The 17,483-nt window shown below is 42.5% G+C and overlaps 1 protein-coding gene across 2 annotated transcripts; it reads left to right on the top strand.

Annotated features, from left to right (window-relative positions):
• Positions 1-17,441, top strand: CRYZL1 (crystallin zeta like 1). Of its 2 annotated transcripts, none has more exons than XM_069944418.1 (14): positions 1-198; positions 554-627; positions 978-1,049; positions 2,327-2,404; positions 2,796-2,868; positions 3,974-4,018; positions 4,194-4,262; positions 12,026-12,159; positions 12,779-12,890; positions 13,063-13,161; positions 14,472-14,590; positions 15,317-15,421; positions 16,529-16,575; positions 17,258-17,441. In XM_069944418.1, exons 3-14 carry the CDS (start codon positions 984-986, stop codon positions 17,355-17,357), a joined length of 1,047 nt encoding a protein of 348 aa, XP_069800519.1. In that variant the 5' UTR covers positions 1-198; positions 554-627; positions 978-983; the 3' UTR covers positions 17,358-17,441. The 2 variants fall into 2 exon arrangements, with proteins under 2 accessions (XP_069800519.1, XP_069800520.1); XM_069944419.1 differs by having other exon boundaries at positions 24-45.
• The last annotated feature ends 42 nt before the right edge of the window (positions 17,442-17,483 follow it).

The following is a 17,483-nucleotide window of genomic DNA, read 5'->3' on the forward strand; positions in this document are numbered from 1 at the left end:
CATTCAGCAACCAAAATAAGACGTCTCTTTTCTTGTGCAGAGAGGGTGAGGAGAGGCAGGAGTAGGGCCTGGCGGAGGACAAGGGTTCCTGTTTTCTGCCCCTGTCCTGCTGACACAGCAGCTCCGGCCTGTTTTCCGCATTCCTGGTCTATGTCATATTCAGTCGCCCTGGAAACTGAGACCTGAGTCGGCCGCCGGGTATTTATACTGTGGATTTCCATCAGTAGTCATTGTAAAAATCATCCTATACAGTGTGGCGGGCTTTTCTAGGAGGAACAGCATCAGAAAAGGCTTTGACGCTATGCAAAAATGGTCACTGGTTACAGCAGGGTCTGTGACATAACTCTATCTATCTATCTATCCACACTTCTAGATAAAACTAAGGTGTATGTTACTTGTTCCCTAAAGACCACAATCTGCGCCAATTTGTGTCCTTTACATTCATAAATCTGTCAGTGACGGGGAGTGGAAGAAATCATAAATGTGTTTTTTGTTTTTCTTTTAGTTTAAATGTGTTTGTTTAAACATCTTTTATTTTCTTATTTTCACTCAGATCCTGAACAAGAATGTACCGGTGTAAACTCTGATGACACAATCACTTTTTACAAACAGTCCAGGTTACTTTAGGTATGTCCTATGAGAGGCCTGCACCTCCCATGGTCCCCACTGATTCATATTTATGCAGTGTCAGAAGTTTTTGGGAAGACACAGAAGCTATTTTTAGGAATCGGTCCGCAGTATCAGTGACTTGTCAATTCTTTGGGCGGATAGCGGAATACGCCGGCCCATAGAATGGTGTCTATGGAGCCGGCGGAAAGGTGCGCGGACAGCAGAGTTTATCCGCGAGAATTCCGTAGTGTGAACCCACCCTAATGATACCTGGTGTTATAGACAGGCAACTTGCATGATAAAGAAAGATGTCGCTTAAGGGTGCATGGTTACACGTACCGCAATTACCAGTTTTCACTGCTTTTCAGGTCAACATGAAAGGGCTGTACTACAGACTGAACACCTCCCAGGATGAGGAGACATTTGTGTTTCTGGAAAAGGTATTTATTTATTAACTTTAGTCATTCTTTTGGCACATATCTTATATATATATTTATTGTTTGTGCAGAGTATATTATGTTTTATGTAGGAAGATTAAAAAGCGAGTTTCCTACAGTAACACACAAGGAAGTAGCTGATGTCTATTATGCCATCTCTGCAATGGGATTGTTTTTTTTGTTTTGTTTTTTACTATTCATGAACACGGCTTTCTAGGCGAAAACTGTTTTAGATGTCTCTGCACAGGTCACAGAGCATGCCCACAAAGCTCTCCCATAGACGTTAATGCATCTATAGTTCATGTGGATTCTGTAAAGCAGCAAAAATGGGAACCATCGGCCCTCCAGCTGTTGCAAAACTTTAATTCCAGTCATGCTTGGGCAACCAAGGTTTTGGATTTGGCTGTCCAGCCATGATAGGAATTATAGTTTTGCAGCAGCTGTAGGACCGTAAGTACCCCATCCCTGCAGTAAAGGAAATCATTGGACTGCTGTTAACAGCAGCTCAAGCTCCATTGTCAGTTACAGAAAATAGAATAAAAATCTACAATCAGGGTTCACACATACTGTATCCCAGCAGACTAAAGTTCCAAAGGGTTGTAAAAGCTGAGGTATAGGGTTTTTTATAGTAAAAAAAACAATAAAGCAGTCATTCTTACCCTAATTCCCTCCGGCTGCATCTGAGTCCCCTGCTCAGTGATGGCTGCTCAGCCAATTACTAGCTGAGATTGGACAGTGCTGGCTGATTGAATAAATGAGGCTGTCACTGAGCAGGGGATCCTGAGACACCGTGACCTTGGGAAGGCATATGGGGGGCCTGGACAGGTAGGAATGTTTATGTACGGCAAGGTTCTCCAAATTTGAATACTCAGTGTTTGGATGCAGCCCTAAGGCTGTTTTCCAGGACTCTCTAGGGCAGTATCCAACTTCTACAGCCGCAGGGAATCAAACACTTAGCGATTTGACAGGTCTGCTCAGCACTAGTAAGAATGGCTGTATTACTGATTTTTTTTTTTTTTCTTTTTTACTATAACAGCATCGTTATATCTGTGATAGTAGTATCTGTGATATATAGTGTGAAATCTTCTGCGATACCTGTGAACATAAAAGTAAAATGGTAAAAAACATTAGATCAGAACAAAAAAATAGGTGTCTGTGTCTGACCTCACTTGCTCCAACCATCCCTTTTATGGCCACACTGTTGCCATTTTATGTTGTAATGATGATTTATTCAGTTTACCATGATTTACATAGCCTCAAGATTTCTTCATGTGTCTCAGGAACCTGTCTCATCTCCCAGCGACTATCATGTGAAACTGCAAGTAAAAGCCTGTGCCCTGACTTCTATCAATACAAAGGTATCGGTATCCTGCTCTATTGCTAGCTATAACATACACATTACACACAAGATATGAATTGTAGAGAAATAGACCACAAAACCCTTGCATTTGAACTCAACATATAATAATTGATTTTGTATGTGTAACATTGGATTAATTAGAGTTTCCTATTGGTTATGTTCATCACATTCACACCTTTATATGTTTGGCTCCCTGCTGCAGAAAGTAGGTGACAACCATAGAGGAATAATTAAGAAGCTGCAGAAGTACCAATCCCTTATAAGAGGAAGCGTCACACATGTATAACTTTGTCTTGATAAAGGGATGGCCCATATATAAAACGTATTGTACCAAAATGTTGTAAAACGTAGAATTCTTGTGACTCTTTGCCATCTTTTCCTATATTCAGCTAATTTCCGCATTATATCAGAACAAGGAATGTGTACCAGTGGGAAGAGATGTAGCTGGAGTAATCCTGGAAGGTGAGTGCCAATGGATATTATACCTTGCCTAGTGTTATTGTTTGTTTTATGTCTACATTCGTTATTACGGTGTTAAAGTGACAGATTTGCTGTCGCAGGGGGTGACAGTGACTCAGTCACCCCCTTTCCGCCTACTGAGCTGGCTGCACAGCAGGATAGATATCAATAAAAGATATCCATGTTGCCCCAGTGTCCTGGTGGAGCTTCTCCGTTGTCCCTTGCTGACTGCAGCCCCACTGCTTCCAAGATGGACTCATCTCAGGAGTGACTGGCTGCGACTCTGTCAGTAATTGGATGAACAGGCTATCACTCCGGAGATGAGTCCATCTTGGATGCAGGGTACAACAGAGACGCCCCACTGGGACATCAGGGAGAGGTCGTCATAGGCTCATTATTTTTTTTTTTTCTTATATGACCACAGCCATTTAGCAAAAGTTTGCTAAAGCCAGATAACCTCTCTTAAAAAACAAAGTAAAAAGCTGTGATTGGTGAAAGTCTGAATTTTTCAGCCTCCAGCAATCTCTAGCTATAACTGGGAGAAACACTTGTCTAAGCTCTTCCCTCTCCAGCTCCCTGTGACTTGCAATGGAAACTGTCTCCTGCAAGGAGCTGGGGAGAGAAGCGCTTGGCTGCACACTTCTCTCAGCTATTTCTAGAGATGGGTGGGAGTTTCAACAATCAGAGCACACAGTCCAAAAAAATGTTGTTGTTTTTTTATATGTTTGTGATGTGTCAAAAGTTTTTTTATGATGACAGGTACTTTAAGGTGGACAGAACTAATGGGGACCAGAGAGCGCAGCTGTTGTACAATAAACTAATAGATGTGGAGTGTTCAGGCCTCATCTCTGTAACATTGAACAATAAAGCGTTGCACTACTATGCCACCCAGTGCCAGTGTGCCAACTATAACTCTATGAATGGGTTGTCTACTATTGGTAGAAGGTGGTCTGGCACCCTCTTACCAGGCTAACATCACACAGCCTGTGCCACCTCAACCAAGATTCTTGCAACTTCTCCTATATCCTATATACAAATCGGTGTAGGACCTACGTCATAAAAAGAATCTTAACAACTTTTCTTTTTTTTTTTTTTTTTTTAATTCTAGTGGGACCTAAAGTTTCCTTTTTTAAGCCAGATGATGAAGTTGTAGGTAAGCAATTTTTTTTTCTGCATTTTATATTTTTTTTACTGATATTTTTAGCTTTTTTTCCCCAAGGGAAGTTGATCATATTGTTACATCGGTACGGCATTTTGATGCGTTTGCATGTGTGTGTTATGCTGCTCTTCTTATGTTTAGAAGCACGTATTTCTGTTGTGTCTTTAAGGAATTTTGCCTCTTGATTTTGAAGAATCCGGCCTCTTTGATGTCATCTGGGTGCATGAGCATTATTTAGGTAAGGTAAGCCTAGAGGGGTTGTCCATACACATAAAGGTGATCAAATCTATATAATAAAAATGAAAGTCTGTCTGTCTGTCCCATATAGATTTCCAAACGCCTGAACCGTTTGACCCCAAATTTGGCACACAGATACATTAGGTGCCCGGGAAGGTTATTGCGAAGGTCCCGTCCCCGCAGATGTACAGGAGAGGAGGGGGAGGGGAAAGAGTGCCCCATAGAGATGAATGGGAAAATCTCCTCACTGCAAACACAGGTGATATAATTAGCTGCATGTCTCCAGCAGTAAACAGCAGTTGGAAGCCTTAGCAACCAATAGGATTACTGCTTTCATTTTCACAGGGAGCAATGGTTGCTAGGGAAGCTGCCTCACAACATCCACAGTAATAACTGGTAGACCCCCTACTCCATCTATACAGTACATGTATACAGGACCCCCTACTCCATCTATACAGTACATGTATATACAGGGCACTACAGGTATACCAAACTGTGACTGGGTAACACCGCAACACCAGACCTGACCAATACCGCCATACTGTGACTGGATAACACCGCCACACCAGACCTGACCAATACTACCATACTGTGACTGGGTAACACTGTCATAACACACCTGACCAATACCAACATACTATGACTGGAAATAACTGCTATAGCACATCTGACCAATACCGCCATACTGTGACTGGATAACACTGCCATACCAGACTTGACCAATACTGCCATACTGTGACTGGATAACACTGCCATACCAGACCTGACCAATACTGCCATACTGTGACTGGATAACACTGCCATACCACACCTGACCAATACCGCCATACTGTGACTGGATAACACCGCTATACCAGACCTGACCAATACAGACATACCCCCCTCGAAAAGACACCAGATTTTTTGGCAAATCTGAACGGGAGGGTACTGCCCCTCTGCAAGGTGCTAACCTACGCACCAGACCATAGGTGCCTAATGCTAAATATGACCCTGCAGGTATACAGGACACTACAGGTATACAGGACCCCAATGTATACAAGGAAAACAATGATCCAGCACTTGCGAAGAACGTTGCCTTTATTTTTCATTGCAAATCAAGCATGTGATACACCATAGTGCAGGGACCCCACAGGATTCAGACGCGTTTCGAGCGCATGCGCACTCTTGTTCACTGATAATCCCACCCCACTACATTCCTTCCTTAAATCCCTTACAACCAGGTGAATTGAATAACAGTGGGAGTGAATAAATGAACATAGGGTGTGCTGTTGGTGTAGTCACCACACTCAGCACTTCCATTTACAAAATATATATACACAAAAGTAAACAGTAAAAACACTTTCGGATAAACAGACAGACGAGTAAAGGATGGACATAATAGTAATGAATAATAGATCCACATATTCTTAGGATACCAATAGATATATACATGGAAACATGGATGTGAAAACATCCATACAGCTTAAGTTGCAACAATATTTATTTATATTTATATAAGTGTATATGCAAACTGTATATCCCTGTATAAATCCTAGACAATTCCAAAACATACCTGTTATGTACTAGTAAGTAAATGTTACAATCAGATATGTGTGGGCAGTGGAAAATACATGCCAACTGACTATAAAGTCACCATATAGAAAAAACGCTCTTCATTGCATAAGTGTGAACAAGGGGCATGTTCATAAACATAAACACAAACATAACATGAGTGAGATTACACAAGGAGACACATAACTAATAGAAATGATATATGTATATGTGTATGTGTGAGGGAAACTAAAAGGCAGCAACTAATAATATAAATAAAAATAAAATTAATAATGAAATAATAATTCCCGGCGTATGTTCATGCCCTCAGGGGCACGTGTGCCCAACATAAATTGCCAAAAAGCTTCCCGATCTCGCAATCGTTTATGTATATCACCCCCTCTTGCCAAAGGCATAATTTTTTCAATGCCATAAATTACAAAAGGTTTACAGTTAGAATGGTGACAGTTGATAAAATGTAATGATGCACCCGATTTATTTCTTATTGGATTCCCGGTAATGTCATTGAGATGTTCTAGAGCACGAACCTTTAATTTTCTGCTGGTACAACCAACATATTTGATTTTGCACAATGTACACTCAATGACATATACCACATGTGTGGAATTACAATCCATATGTTGTTTGATAGGGAAATGTCTGGTATTGGAATTGTTGCAGAATGTACTGCAAACTTTAGCAAACGTACAAGTGCGGCACGGATAAGTGCCACACTTAAAAAAGCCAAGTCGTTGCAACCATGTCGGGGACCTCTTATCTGATAGAACCAAACTAGGACCCCAAAACTATACACTACAGGTGCACGGGACCTCCACCAACTATATACTACAGGTATACAGGACCCCAAACTTTACACTACAGGTATACAGGAACACAAAACTATACAGGTATACAGGACCTCCACCAACTATATACTTCAGGTATACAGGACCTCCACCAACTATATACTACAGGTATACAGGACCCCAAACTATACACTACAGGTATACAGGACCTACACCAACTCTATACTACAGGTATAGAGCACCTTCACCAACTGTATACTACAGGTATAGAGGACCCCAAAGCTATATACTACAGGTATACAAGACCTCCACCAATTATACACTACAGGTATCCAGGATCCTCAAACTATAAATTACAGGTATACAAGACCTCCACCAACTATACATTACAGGTATACAGCACCAACTATATACTACAGGTATACAGGACCCCCTGAACTATACAGTACAGGTATACAGGACCTTCACCAACTGTACACTGCAGGTATACAGGACCTCCCTCAACTATACACTACAGGTATACAGCCCCCCCCCCAACTACACACTACAGGTATACAGGACCCCCCCAACTATACACTATAGGTATACAGCCCCCCCAAGTATGCACTACAGATATACGAGACCCCTAAAAACTATACATTGTGGGTATACAGAACCCCTCCAATTATGCACTACAGGTATACACTAATTCCACTGATTAACTCAGATGAAACAATACCTTTAGCTTGGCCTCCTGGGCACCTTAGAACAAATCTAATTAACACACTGACACTTTATACCCGGGCAGCGCCGGGTACATTTTCTAGTACACACTAAAAGTGTTAATGTGATTTTGATATACTGTATAATCGTTTTGGATCATCCTGGAAGGCTGTGGATACCATTTGGTTTGACCATGTTTTCTTTTTTGAGAGATATATAATATATATATATATATATATATATATAATTTCTTTTTTTTTTATTTTTTTGCACCTTTTTCAACTTTACAACTTTGTGTGATTTTTAGCCCCATGGGTTTCCCGCTTAAATAGCTTTTTATACAGATCATACCTGATCGATGACACCGGTCAATTGATCCTTCTGAGAATATTTTTTCTTTCTGATCCATTCAGGAACAAAAGATCTTTCCTGAACAAAAGGTCTTTTGTCCAACTGTTGGCCAAACACTTCAGACACGGCTGAATCCTTGTCAGACAATGTCAGTCTGTCATCTGTCAAAGCAATTGCTCATTGTTAATTTCACCCAATGAACAATCTCTTTGGTTCTGGTATATATGGATGCCTAGTGCACATAAAAAGTAGATTTGCATTTCCAGGAAAATACATAGTGCTTGAAAAGAGCGCCCTTTACCAGTGACTTCCTTTTAAGAGAAACTTTAACCCTTGGTGCCATCCCTTTAAGAGCGACTTGGGTCCCGTCTCTTTAAGAGCAACTTGGGTCCTGTCCCTTTAGGAGCGTCATGGGTCCCGTTCCTTTAAAAGCGACTTGGCTCCCGTCCCTTTAAGAGTGACCTGGGTCCCTTTTAAGAGCGACTTCGGTCCCTTTTAGGAACGTCATGGGTCCCGTCCCTTTAAAAGCAACTTGGGTCCCTTTAAGAGCGACCTGGGTACCCTAAAGAGACCCAAGTCGCTCTTAAAGGGACCCAAGTTGCTCTAGCGACATGTGGTCCCTTTAAGAGGGACATGGGTCCAGTACCTTTTTGGAGCGACTTGGGTCCCTTTAAGAGCAACATGCGTCCCGTCCCTTTAAAAGTGACTTGGGTCCTGTTTCTTTAAGAGCGACTTGGGTCCTGTCCCTTTTAAGAGCGACATGGGTCCCTTTAAGAGAGACTCGGGTATAATAGTATTATAATAGTAAAGATCATTGTTCGGTTACCATGACAATCTTAATCATGTCAGTGAGACAAAATTGTTTAGGACCTTCCATCTTCTACATCTTCTATTGGCCAATAGTGGACATGTGACTGTGGATGTTGTAGACATTGCCTGACAAGACCTTAGAATTTCTATTGGCTGCTATATTTCAGCTATTTGCATATGTGCTGTGATTGGCTGTTAGTGGTTAGAGTGTGGCCATTATTTCCAATGGGCCATTATTTTCTATGGGAAATTCGGGGTCTTTAAACATAAATTTCTTAAAAACGAAAAATCCGATCGAAATGAAAAATAGATAGCACACCTCACACCGCCGAGGGCTTCAAAACGCAGTTTGAACGGAGTCTGTGCGCAAAGCAATTCGGGCTGTATTACGCGCAGAAAAATAGCTGGAAGAAACGGAAGAAGAATACGGATTACAATATAGTGCTTTTCAAGCACTATGGGGGAGATTTATCAAACTGGTGTAAAGTGAAACTGGCTCAGTTGCCCCTAGCAACCAATCAGATTCCACCTTTAATTCCTCACAGATTCTTTGGAAAATAAAAGGTGGAATCTGATTGGTTGCTAGGGGCAACTAAGACAATTCTACTTTACACCAGCTTGATAAATCTCCCCCTATAATTATATAATTGATAATTTTGATATATATTACGATATCAGAATTTAGTAGTAAACTCTGCTATCAAATTTGACTGCAGATATATTGTAGTAGAGCTATGGACCCTGAGCCCGCAGGTCACATGCACTGCTCTTTATCATGTATTAATTGTTTTCTCTGAGTGAAAGTAAAATCTCATCCTTCCTGTGTGTCAGCAGTGTCTCTGCATCTTGTTTTTCCTCATCTGTGGCTGTATCCTGTGCTTCCTGTTCCCGAACCCCATGTTATCATCCGCTTTCCTGTCCAGGGTCATCTCAGTCTTTCCCAGACATGAAGTCCTTAAAGGGGTATTCCCGCCCCCCCCCCCCCCCAAAAAAAAAATATTTTTGCATTAATACGTCGCCCACCCGTAGCTTTCAGTCTTTCCAATATCAAGGTATTAAAGATTCTGCACAGTTTCGCTGTTATCTAGGTACACTCACCCCCACCGTATGCATAGAATCATCATACCTCAGTCCAACCTGACACGCTTCCTGCTCCTGGCCCGCACCCTCCGAGACGGCATCACGTGTCTTCCTTCTCTTCAATGGGCTGGGTTAGCGCTTCTAACCCAGCCAATCTGAAGTGAAGGAGGACTCGGGGTGGCTGATAGAAAGGAAGACAGTGATCAGTGCAGCTGTCACTGTCTCCCTCTCTAACTGCAGCCACACCAGCCACCTGTACCGTGTGCTCCCCGTCACCCCTGTCACTCGCGCCCCTCGCCCACAACACCACCCTTGTAGGCGAAGTCGAATATTGACCATATCTTGTGCTTACTACATACACTGCAGTCCACCAGCTGAGCGCAAAGATGTCTCCATAATCTCTCCTTACTATATATATATATATATATATAATTTTATTTATTTTTTTGTATAGTTCCAAAATTCTGCACTAATTTATTTCCTAATATATCTTTATAGAGATCGTAACTCTTTTATTCTCCTACATTGGTACAAATCTCCTGCTTAAAGGGGTAGTGTGGCGCTCAGAAATTATTCACAGAATAACACACATTACAAAGTTATACAACTTTGTAATGAATGTTATGTCTGTGAATCGCCGTGTTCCACCACCCCCACCCGTGTACCCGGAAGTGTTGGTGCATTATACATTACCTGATCCGTGTCAAGGGTCATCCGCCATCTTGTGCCAAACGTCATCTTCGGACGGACGGCCGAGTCGCTGCCGCCTGTCCCCCCTCCGCCGTGTCACAACTGTGCTCAGCCGCGATTGGCTGAGCACAGTTATGCTCAGCCAATCGCGGCTGAGCATCGGATGACGCTGCAGGGGGCGGCTGGCATTCGAGACAGTCGGAGCTGTTCGCCGTCCGCCCGAAGAAGACGTCACTCGCTGAAGATCGGAGACGGGTGTCGGCACGTGACAGGTGAGTATAGCGCACCACACTTCCGGGTACACGGGTGGGGGTGGTGGGACACGGGGAAGGGGGCCATTCACAGACATAACATACATTACAAAGTTGTATAACTTTGTAATGTGTGTTAGTCTGTGAATAATTTTTTACTGCCGCACTAAGGCCCTATTACACAGAGAAATAATCTGCCCAATCAGGCCGATTCAGCAGATTATCGATCTGTGTGATGAAGACAATGATCAGCCGAAGAAATGATCATTGGCTGATTGTTGTCTTTCAACATGTTGAAAACTGTTGACCGTTGACCTTGCATGACTATGTGTAAGAGCAATGCGCCACCAATGGCCGATGACTGTGTAAAAAAAAAAAATATAAACTTTATACACACCTGTCCATGCTCCCTGGTATTCTCCTTGCTTCTGCTTCAGACCGTCTCTGAAGTAACAGGCCGCTCAGCCAATCACTGGCTGTGGTGCTGTTCCATCTCGGTCAGTGATTGGCTGAGCAGCCTGTCACTGCAGAGATGGGTGTAGAAGGTTCGCCTGACAGCGAGGAAAAGCTAGAAGGAAATTGGGAACATAGAGAGCTAGGTAAAAAAACTTTTTTCTTTTCTATATACGGAAAGGGCTGCACAGACATCTCTAACAAGATATATATATGTATATATCAGTGATGGCTAACCCTGACACTCCAGCTGTTGCAAAACTACAATTCCCATCATGCCTGAACAATCAAAGATATGGATTTGGCTGCCCAGGCATGATGGGAGTTGTAGTTTTGCAACAGCTGGAGTGTCAAGGTTAGCCATCATTGGTGTGTTATATATATGTATATATAATGTGTGGTTTTTTTTTTTTTTGGTTTTTTTTTATGGTTATCCAGGATTTAAAAAAAAAAAAAAAAAAAAAAACACCCACTGCACTGACATTGCTAACAATATATATACAGCCCTTGCCATCCTTGTCCTCAGGTTGTGTGCGGTATTACAATTCGGCTCCATTCACTTCAATGAAACAGAGCTGGAAATCCCACACCCAAACTAAGGACAGGAGAGGTGCTGTTTTTGGAAGAAAGTGGCATGTTTTCTAAAGCCTCACAACCCATTTAAAGGGGTTATCCAGCGCTACAAAAACATGGCCACTTTTCCCCCTTTCTTGTCTCCAGATTGGATGGGATTTGGAACTCAGTTCCATTGAAGTAAATGGAGTTTAATTGCAAACCACACCTGAACTAGTGACGAGAGGGGAAAAAGTAGACAAGTTTTTGTAGCGCTGGAAAACCCCTTTAAAGTTGTTATGCAGCCTATGTATGACAGACTCACAGTAAGTGAAGGGAGGAGCAATGCACATGCTTGTGCATAATAATGGTGGGATCAGGAATATCAGTTGTCATCAAACAAAGGTTTATCCATCAACCATTACCAGGTGACACTTTGTTGGACCTGATGTACAAATTTTGAAATAAATTAGTAAATTCTTCGTATGAGTTAGATGATAAAATCCTTATAAGTGCCTATGCCGTGTTATCTTCTATAGTTCATAAACCGGATAAGGTGAGCTGGGTGGAGGCCGCAGGAACCATACGAGATGGATTGTGCGTCTATACCGCCCTGCACAGTCTGGCACACCTAGCACCAGGGAAGATGGTGCTGGTATTGGATGGAGCAAGTGTACGTATTACTCCACTACTGCTTACATGTGCGTCAAGTAAAAGATGTGTGCTGATTAGAGATGAGCGAACCGGGTTCGGGTTCGCGTCAATCCGAACCCGGTCGTTCGGCATTTGATAAGCGGGGGCTGCTGAACTTGGATAAAGCTCTAAGGTTGTCTGGAAAACATGGATACAGCCAATGACTATATCCATGATTTCCACATAGCCTTAGGGCTTTATCCAAGTTCAGCAGCCACCGCTAATCACATACCAAATGTTCGGGTTTGGATAGACTCGAGCATGCTGGAGGTTCGCTTATCTCTAGTGCTGATATAATAAATAGGAACATGCTGGATATCCTTCTGCATGCAGAAGAAGGGTCATTCAGGATTAGAAAAATATAGCTGCTTTCTTCCAGAAACAGCACCACAACTGTCCCCAGTTTGTGTCTGGTTGCGGCCATCACTACCATCACTGTTCTCTCATAGATCTGACACTACATAACTAGACAGGTTTTTTTCCAGCCAGGGGACAACCTAGCAGCAGCATTGGAGGACATATTGGTTTTTATTCATCTTATCCAAAATTTATAATACAAATACTGTATTATTCAGTGTTTCCTGTTTTATATTCCTTAGCCTTTTGGCACACTGGCAATTCAGCTGTCCCATCATAGAGGAGCCACCGTGATCACAACCGCACACCACGAGGAGGACAAACAGTACCTGGATAAAATGAGGCCCCCTATAGGTGAGATATTCAGCACCAGGTTCTGTATGCAACTGTAGCCAACTCTGCATCTGCTATATATGCGCCCTGACAGTACAAGGGAGATAAAAAATGAACCTTGATGGACTTTAATGGTTAAGATTAATATTGTAAATTTATTACAAGCAGTAATAACTAATCGTCTTGTTTCCAGCTCGAATTATAGATGTGTCAAAAGGCAACGTCAACCTCACAGAAAAAGGCTTGGAAGAGACCGGAGGACTGGGGTTTGACATTATCCTCGATGCTGGAGGTCAGTGATATCTGGTTTAGAATGAAGTTTGTAATCCTGATAACATTGTTGTATTAAAGGGGTTGTCCAGGGCTACAAAAACATGGCCACTTTTTCCCCTCTGATGTCTCCAGATTGGGTGGGGTTTGGAATTCAGTTCCATTGAAGTAAATGGAGCTTAACTGCAAACCACTATAGATTGTGAGCCCTCGCTGGCAGGGTCCTCTTCCCCCATGTACCAGTCTGTCTTTTTGCCATCATGTAATGTTTTCTGATCTTGTATTGTTCCTGCCTGTTGCCTATCTATTGTATAGCGCTCTGGAACTAAGGGCGCTTTATAAATAAATAATAATAATAATAACTGGAGACAAGAGTGGGGGCAAAAGTGGTCATGTTTTTGTAGCACTGGATAACCCCTTTAATGTTCAGTGTGTTCACAAATAGACATTACACTGGGGGAGAAGCTGTCTGTGTCACTAGTGCTGCAGCCTCTCCTCATGTCTATATAGTACATGTTACCAATAGACACAACATTTTACTTGGGGAAGCTGTCTGTGTCAGTAGTGCTGCAGCACAGTGTAGCAGAGTGAGCAGTGATTGACAGCTATCCCTGCTCGCTCTGCTACACTCTGACTTTCTGCTTCTTTCAGAATTCTTTGATCCCATAAAACGGGCCATACACCCAGGTGCAGTGCTACAATGGTCTTCACTCTTTAGCTGCTTTTGATGGGCTGAAGGTGGCCAGGGAGCCATGTTTACTAGATAAGAATAAACCTTTAACACGTATGCGTGTGCACACACACACACACACACACAAAAATTATCTCATGTAGCAATTTCTTATGGTTTTCAATATCTCTGCTTGCTGTCATTCAGTAGAAACCTTCATTGTTTCCTTCCAGGAATACCAGTGTGTTCCAGTGATAGAACCGCACGGTTTCTAACCATGTCCATCACATGACCAGGGTTCCACTACAAGTTCTTTTTGAGTAACGGCAAGAAGAGGTCTTGAAACTGAGCAACTGAAACAAATATCAGTTATCAGAATAACGACTTAGGTGGCCATTGATTCCAGTGGACGAGGAGTAATGTTTCCCAGGACTTGCAGGGCGATTACAGCTGATCAGTCTGGCTTTCCACACTGGACGAACACATGCTTTACCTGGTCACTTCCATTGCTCAGTAATATACACAGTGATCACAGTCATTATTAGCCCCTATGAAGTCGCCACATTGTGCTGCGCCATGACCAAGTGTGAACCAGGCCTTCTGGATGCAGTGTTTATTACAGGACTAAATAGTAACCTGTATAATCATCTCTTTAATGGCAGTGATATTGTACAACGCAGAAGACTCTGTCACAAAGGCCAAGCTTCTGCCCCACAAACACGAAGTCCTCTCCCTCCTCGCTGTCGGAAGCCACTGGGTGACCAGAGAACAACATCTCCAGGTAACAGACACGGCGGGGCTTTGTGATGTTTCCTTCTTTATTTATTTAGTGCAGATATGGGGAACCTTTGGCCCTCCCACTGCTGCAAAACTACAATTCCCATAATACCCAAACAGCCATTGTTGAAAAACCAGGTTGGTGCTCACTTGCATGAAGTATTGGGCCATGTAACAGAGCCCTAAATTCACACACAGTAAAATAAGTTTTCTTATCTAATAATGTTCTACTATTGAAAAACTACTGTTCAGCACACATAGTAAAGGAATACTTCTTTCTAAAATGTGAAAAGGCAATAAAATATTTTTTTTAAAAGTACACTCAGACATTTTTCCATAGACTTTAAAGGGGTACTCCAGCCATTTAAACATTTTGCTATAGTGCTGGGACTGCATGGAAATATAAGCCTCCTATTCCTTCCTCACCACATTCCCCTGGGGTCCCCTACTGAAATCTCCGGCCACTACTTCTGAGACAGCCTTGTATCGGCAGTGACAGGCCACTCAGCCACTCAATAACTGAGACGGGACAGCCTTGTGGGTGGTGATTGGCTTAGCGGGCTGTCACTGCTGAGACGAGGCAGGGAGACATAGATGGTGTCTTGTCTATAGGATGCTGAAATCTCTACACATGGCCCTTGTACACATTTTGCATCAGGGACTTGGAACGCCATGCTTCTTAGTAAATCACATGACATCCTCGTAACCCTCTTTTTCCATTTGGTTGCAGCTTGATCCACCGGACAGCAATATTCTCTTCCTTAAGCGTGCGTCACTGTCTTATCTCAATGAGGAAACCTGGAGCCTGTCAAGTTCTCAGCAAGGAAAATACCTTCATATCCTTTATACGTAATGATGAGAGAGAGATAGTGTTCTGGATCCTCAGGAATGGATGCAATAGGTGCAGCTCACTTGTATTATAAGTGTGGGGTGTTGGTCATTGAGATGCTACAATAAAATCATGAGGTTATTTAATAAATACACAGTATAAACAAATCCATGGCGATCGGAGCGGCAGGGGTAGCGATCGGCGGCGCAGGGGGCTGCGGTTGACCGTGGGGCCGGGCTGCGAGCGGGGGGGGCCGGGCTGCGGGCGCGCGATTGCAAAACGATTTTTCTGTACAATATATATCGTACCGTCTAAACGCTGATCGTTATAAAAAAAAAATTGTTACTTCGAAATTGTTAATTATGCGATCGGGCCAATTATCGCTCTGTGTAAACTTAGCATTAGGGTCCATTTACACAGAAAGATTATCTGACAGATTATCTGTCAAAGTTTTGAAGCCAAAGCCAGGAATGGATTTGAAAATAGAAAAATCTCAGGCTTTTCTTTATGACCTGATCTCCATTTATCGTCTGTTTCTGGCTTTGGCTTCAAATCTTTGGCAGATTATCTGTCAGATAATCTTTCTGTGTAAATGGACCCTAAGATATAGTGATAGTGGAAAGCTATATACTGGATAGATGTATTCCAGTGTGAAAGATACATGTAGCACCAGTGGGAGCTTAAGGAGCTGTCGCAGAGTTCTGTACAATACAAATGCTAGTTTCCAGGGGAAGACAGTGCATATATTAGTGTAGGGGCACCGCTCAGCCTCTTGGCATCCTGGTAATGGGGTCCTCTGGTCTGTGTGCTGTCACCCTGGCATAGAGCAGCATGCGGCCTTGTTCTGTTTAATGCTGGTAACGTATGCTGATGGAGAAGAGGTAAGTGATGCGCTCCTGGCGTATCTCTGGAGTAATGTCAGGAATCCTGAGATATTTAAAGTATGGGTTGCACAATGGCAATTGGTGTATCTCGGCTGTGTACACATGTAGCAAATGGCCATACGTGTTCCGGGTTTGCATACATCTTCTTCGGTGGCAAGAATAAAGCGAGTCCCGACGCAGTTATTACCGACATGATGTTTGCGGATGTACCTCCTTAACTATAGTCCCACATATCCTGAAAGATGTTATGGACAAACTGGGAGGTGGAATATTCAAGTAAGAAAACTCAGTATAATGTCCATTTACCACTGTGGCCCCCCGCACACTCACATATACACATTAGACTTGGACACATAGGAGCAGATTTAGCAAACATGGTGTAAAGTGAGACTGGCTCAGTTACCCCTAGCAACCAATCAGATTCCACCTTTCATTTTACAAAAAGTGTTTTATTTGCAGTTTTCCAATAATTTCATGCAGAAGGCTTAGACTAGGGCTACACCATGACATTTGCTTTTACTGGACCTCTGAAAAGTAACATCACTAAGGCATTGGCATGATAACATAGATGAGAAATGCAGCATGCAGCAGAAATTCCTGGTCATTGGTGATCCACCACAGAGACAGGACATGCCGCTGCCATAGGGCCCATGGCTGGAGGGCCCAGCACTGAAGTACTTTTACCTTGTCTTACGGCAACTGCAGTCTTTACTTAGTGGCCTTCACTGCATACAGATTTATAGATTCCTGCAATACTACCTGTATACATGCATGTGCATTTAACTCCCCCTAGAGGTGGCTGTATGTAACGACAAGCATTTATATCCGAATACACTATTAAAATGGTGAATATTAATTCAGCAGAGTACTCAGTTTGGTTCATTCACTATATGTTGTCGCCATATTGCATATCTATTTAAGTGATTTTATTTTTTATTTTTTTTGGTATGTGTTTTAGGCCTTATCTGGATGAACCGGTGCCGATGTATGAAGCCAAAGTCTTCATGGAAATGGTCCAAAGAAAAGAAGTAAAGAAACGGCTGGTGGTTCAGCTATGAGAAAGCTGAATAGACCATAGAGAGGTTTAGGGGACCGTAACCTGGTTTAGGATTTTGTAATGTGGAGTGATATATATATATATATATATATATATATATATATATATATATATATATATAAATATT

The sequence above is a fragment of the Dendropsophus ebraccatus genome, chromosome 11 (assembly GCF_027789765.1).
Source record: "Dendropsophus ebraccatus isolate aDenEbr1 chromosome 11, aDenEbr1.pat, whole genome shotgun sequence".
Classification (NCBI taxonomy): domain Eukaryota; kingdom Metazoa; phylum Chordata; class Amphibia; order Anura; family Hylidae; genus Dendropsophus; species Dendropsophus ebraccatus.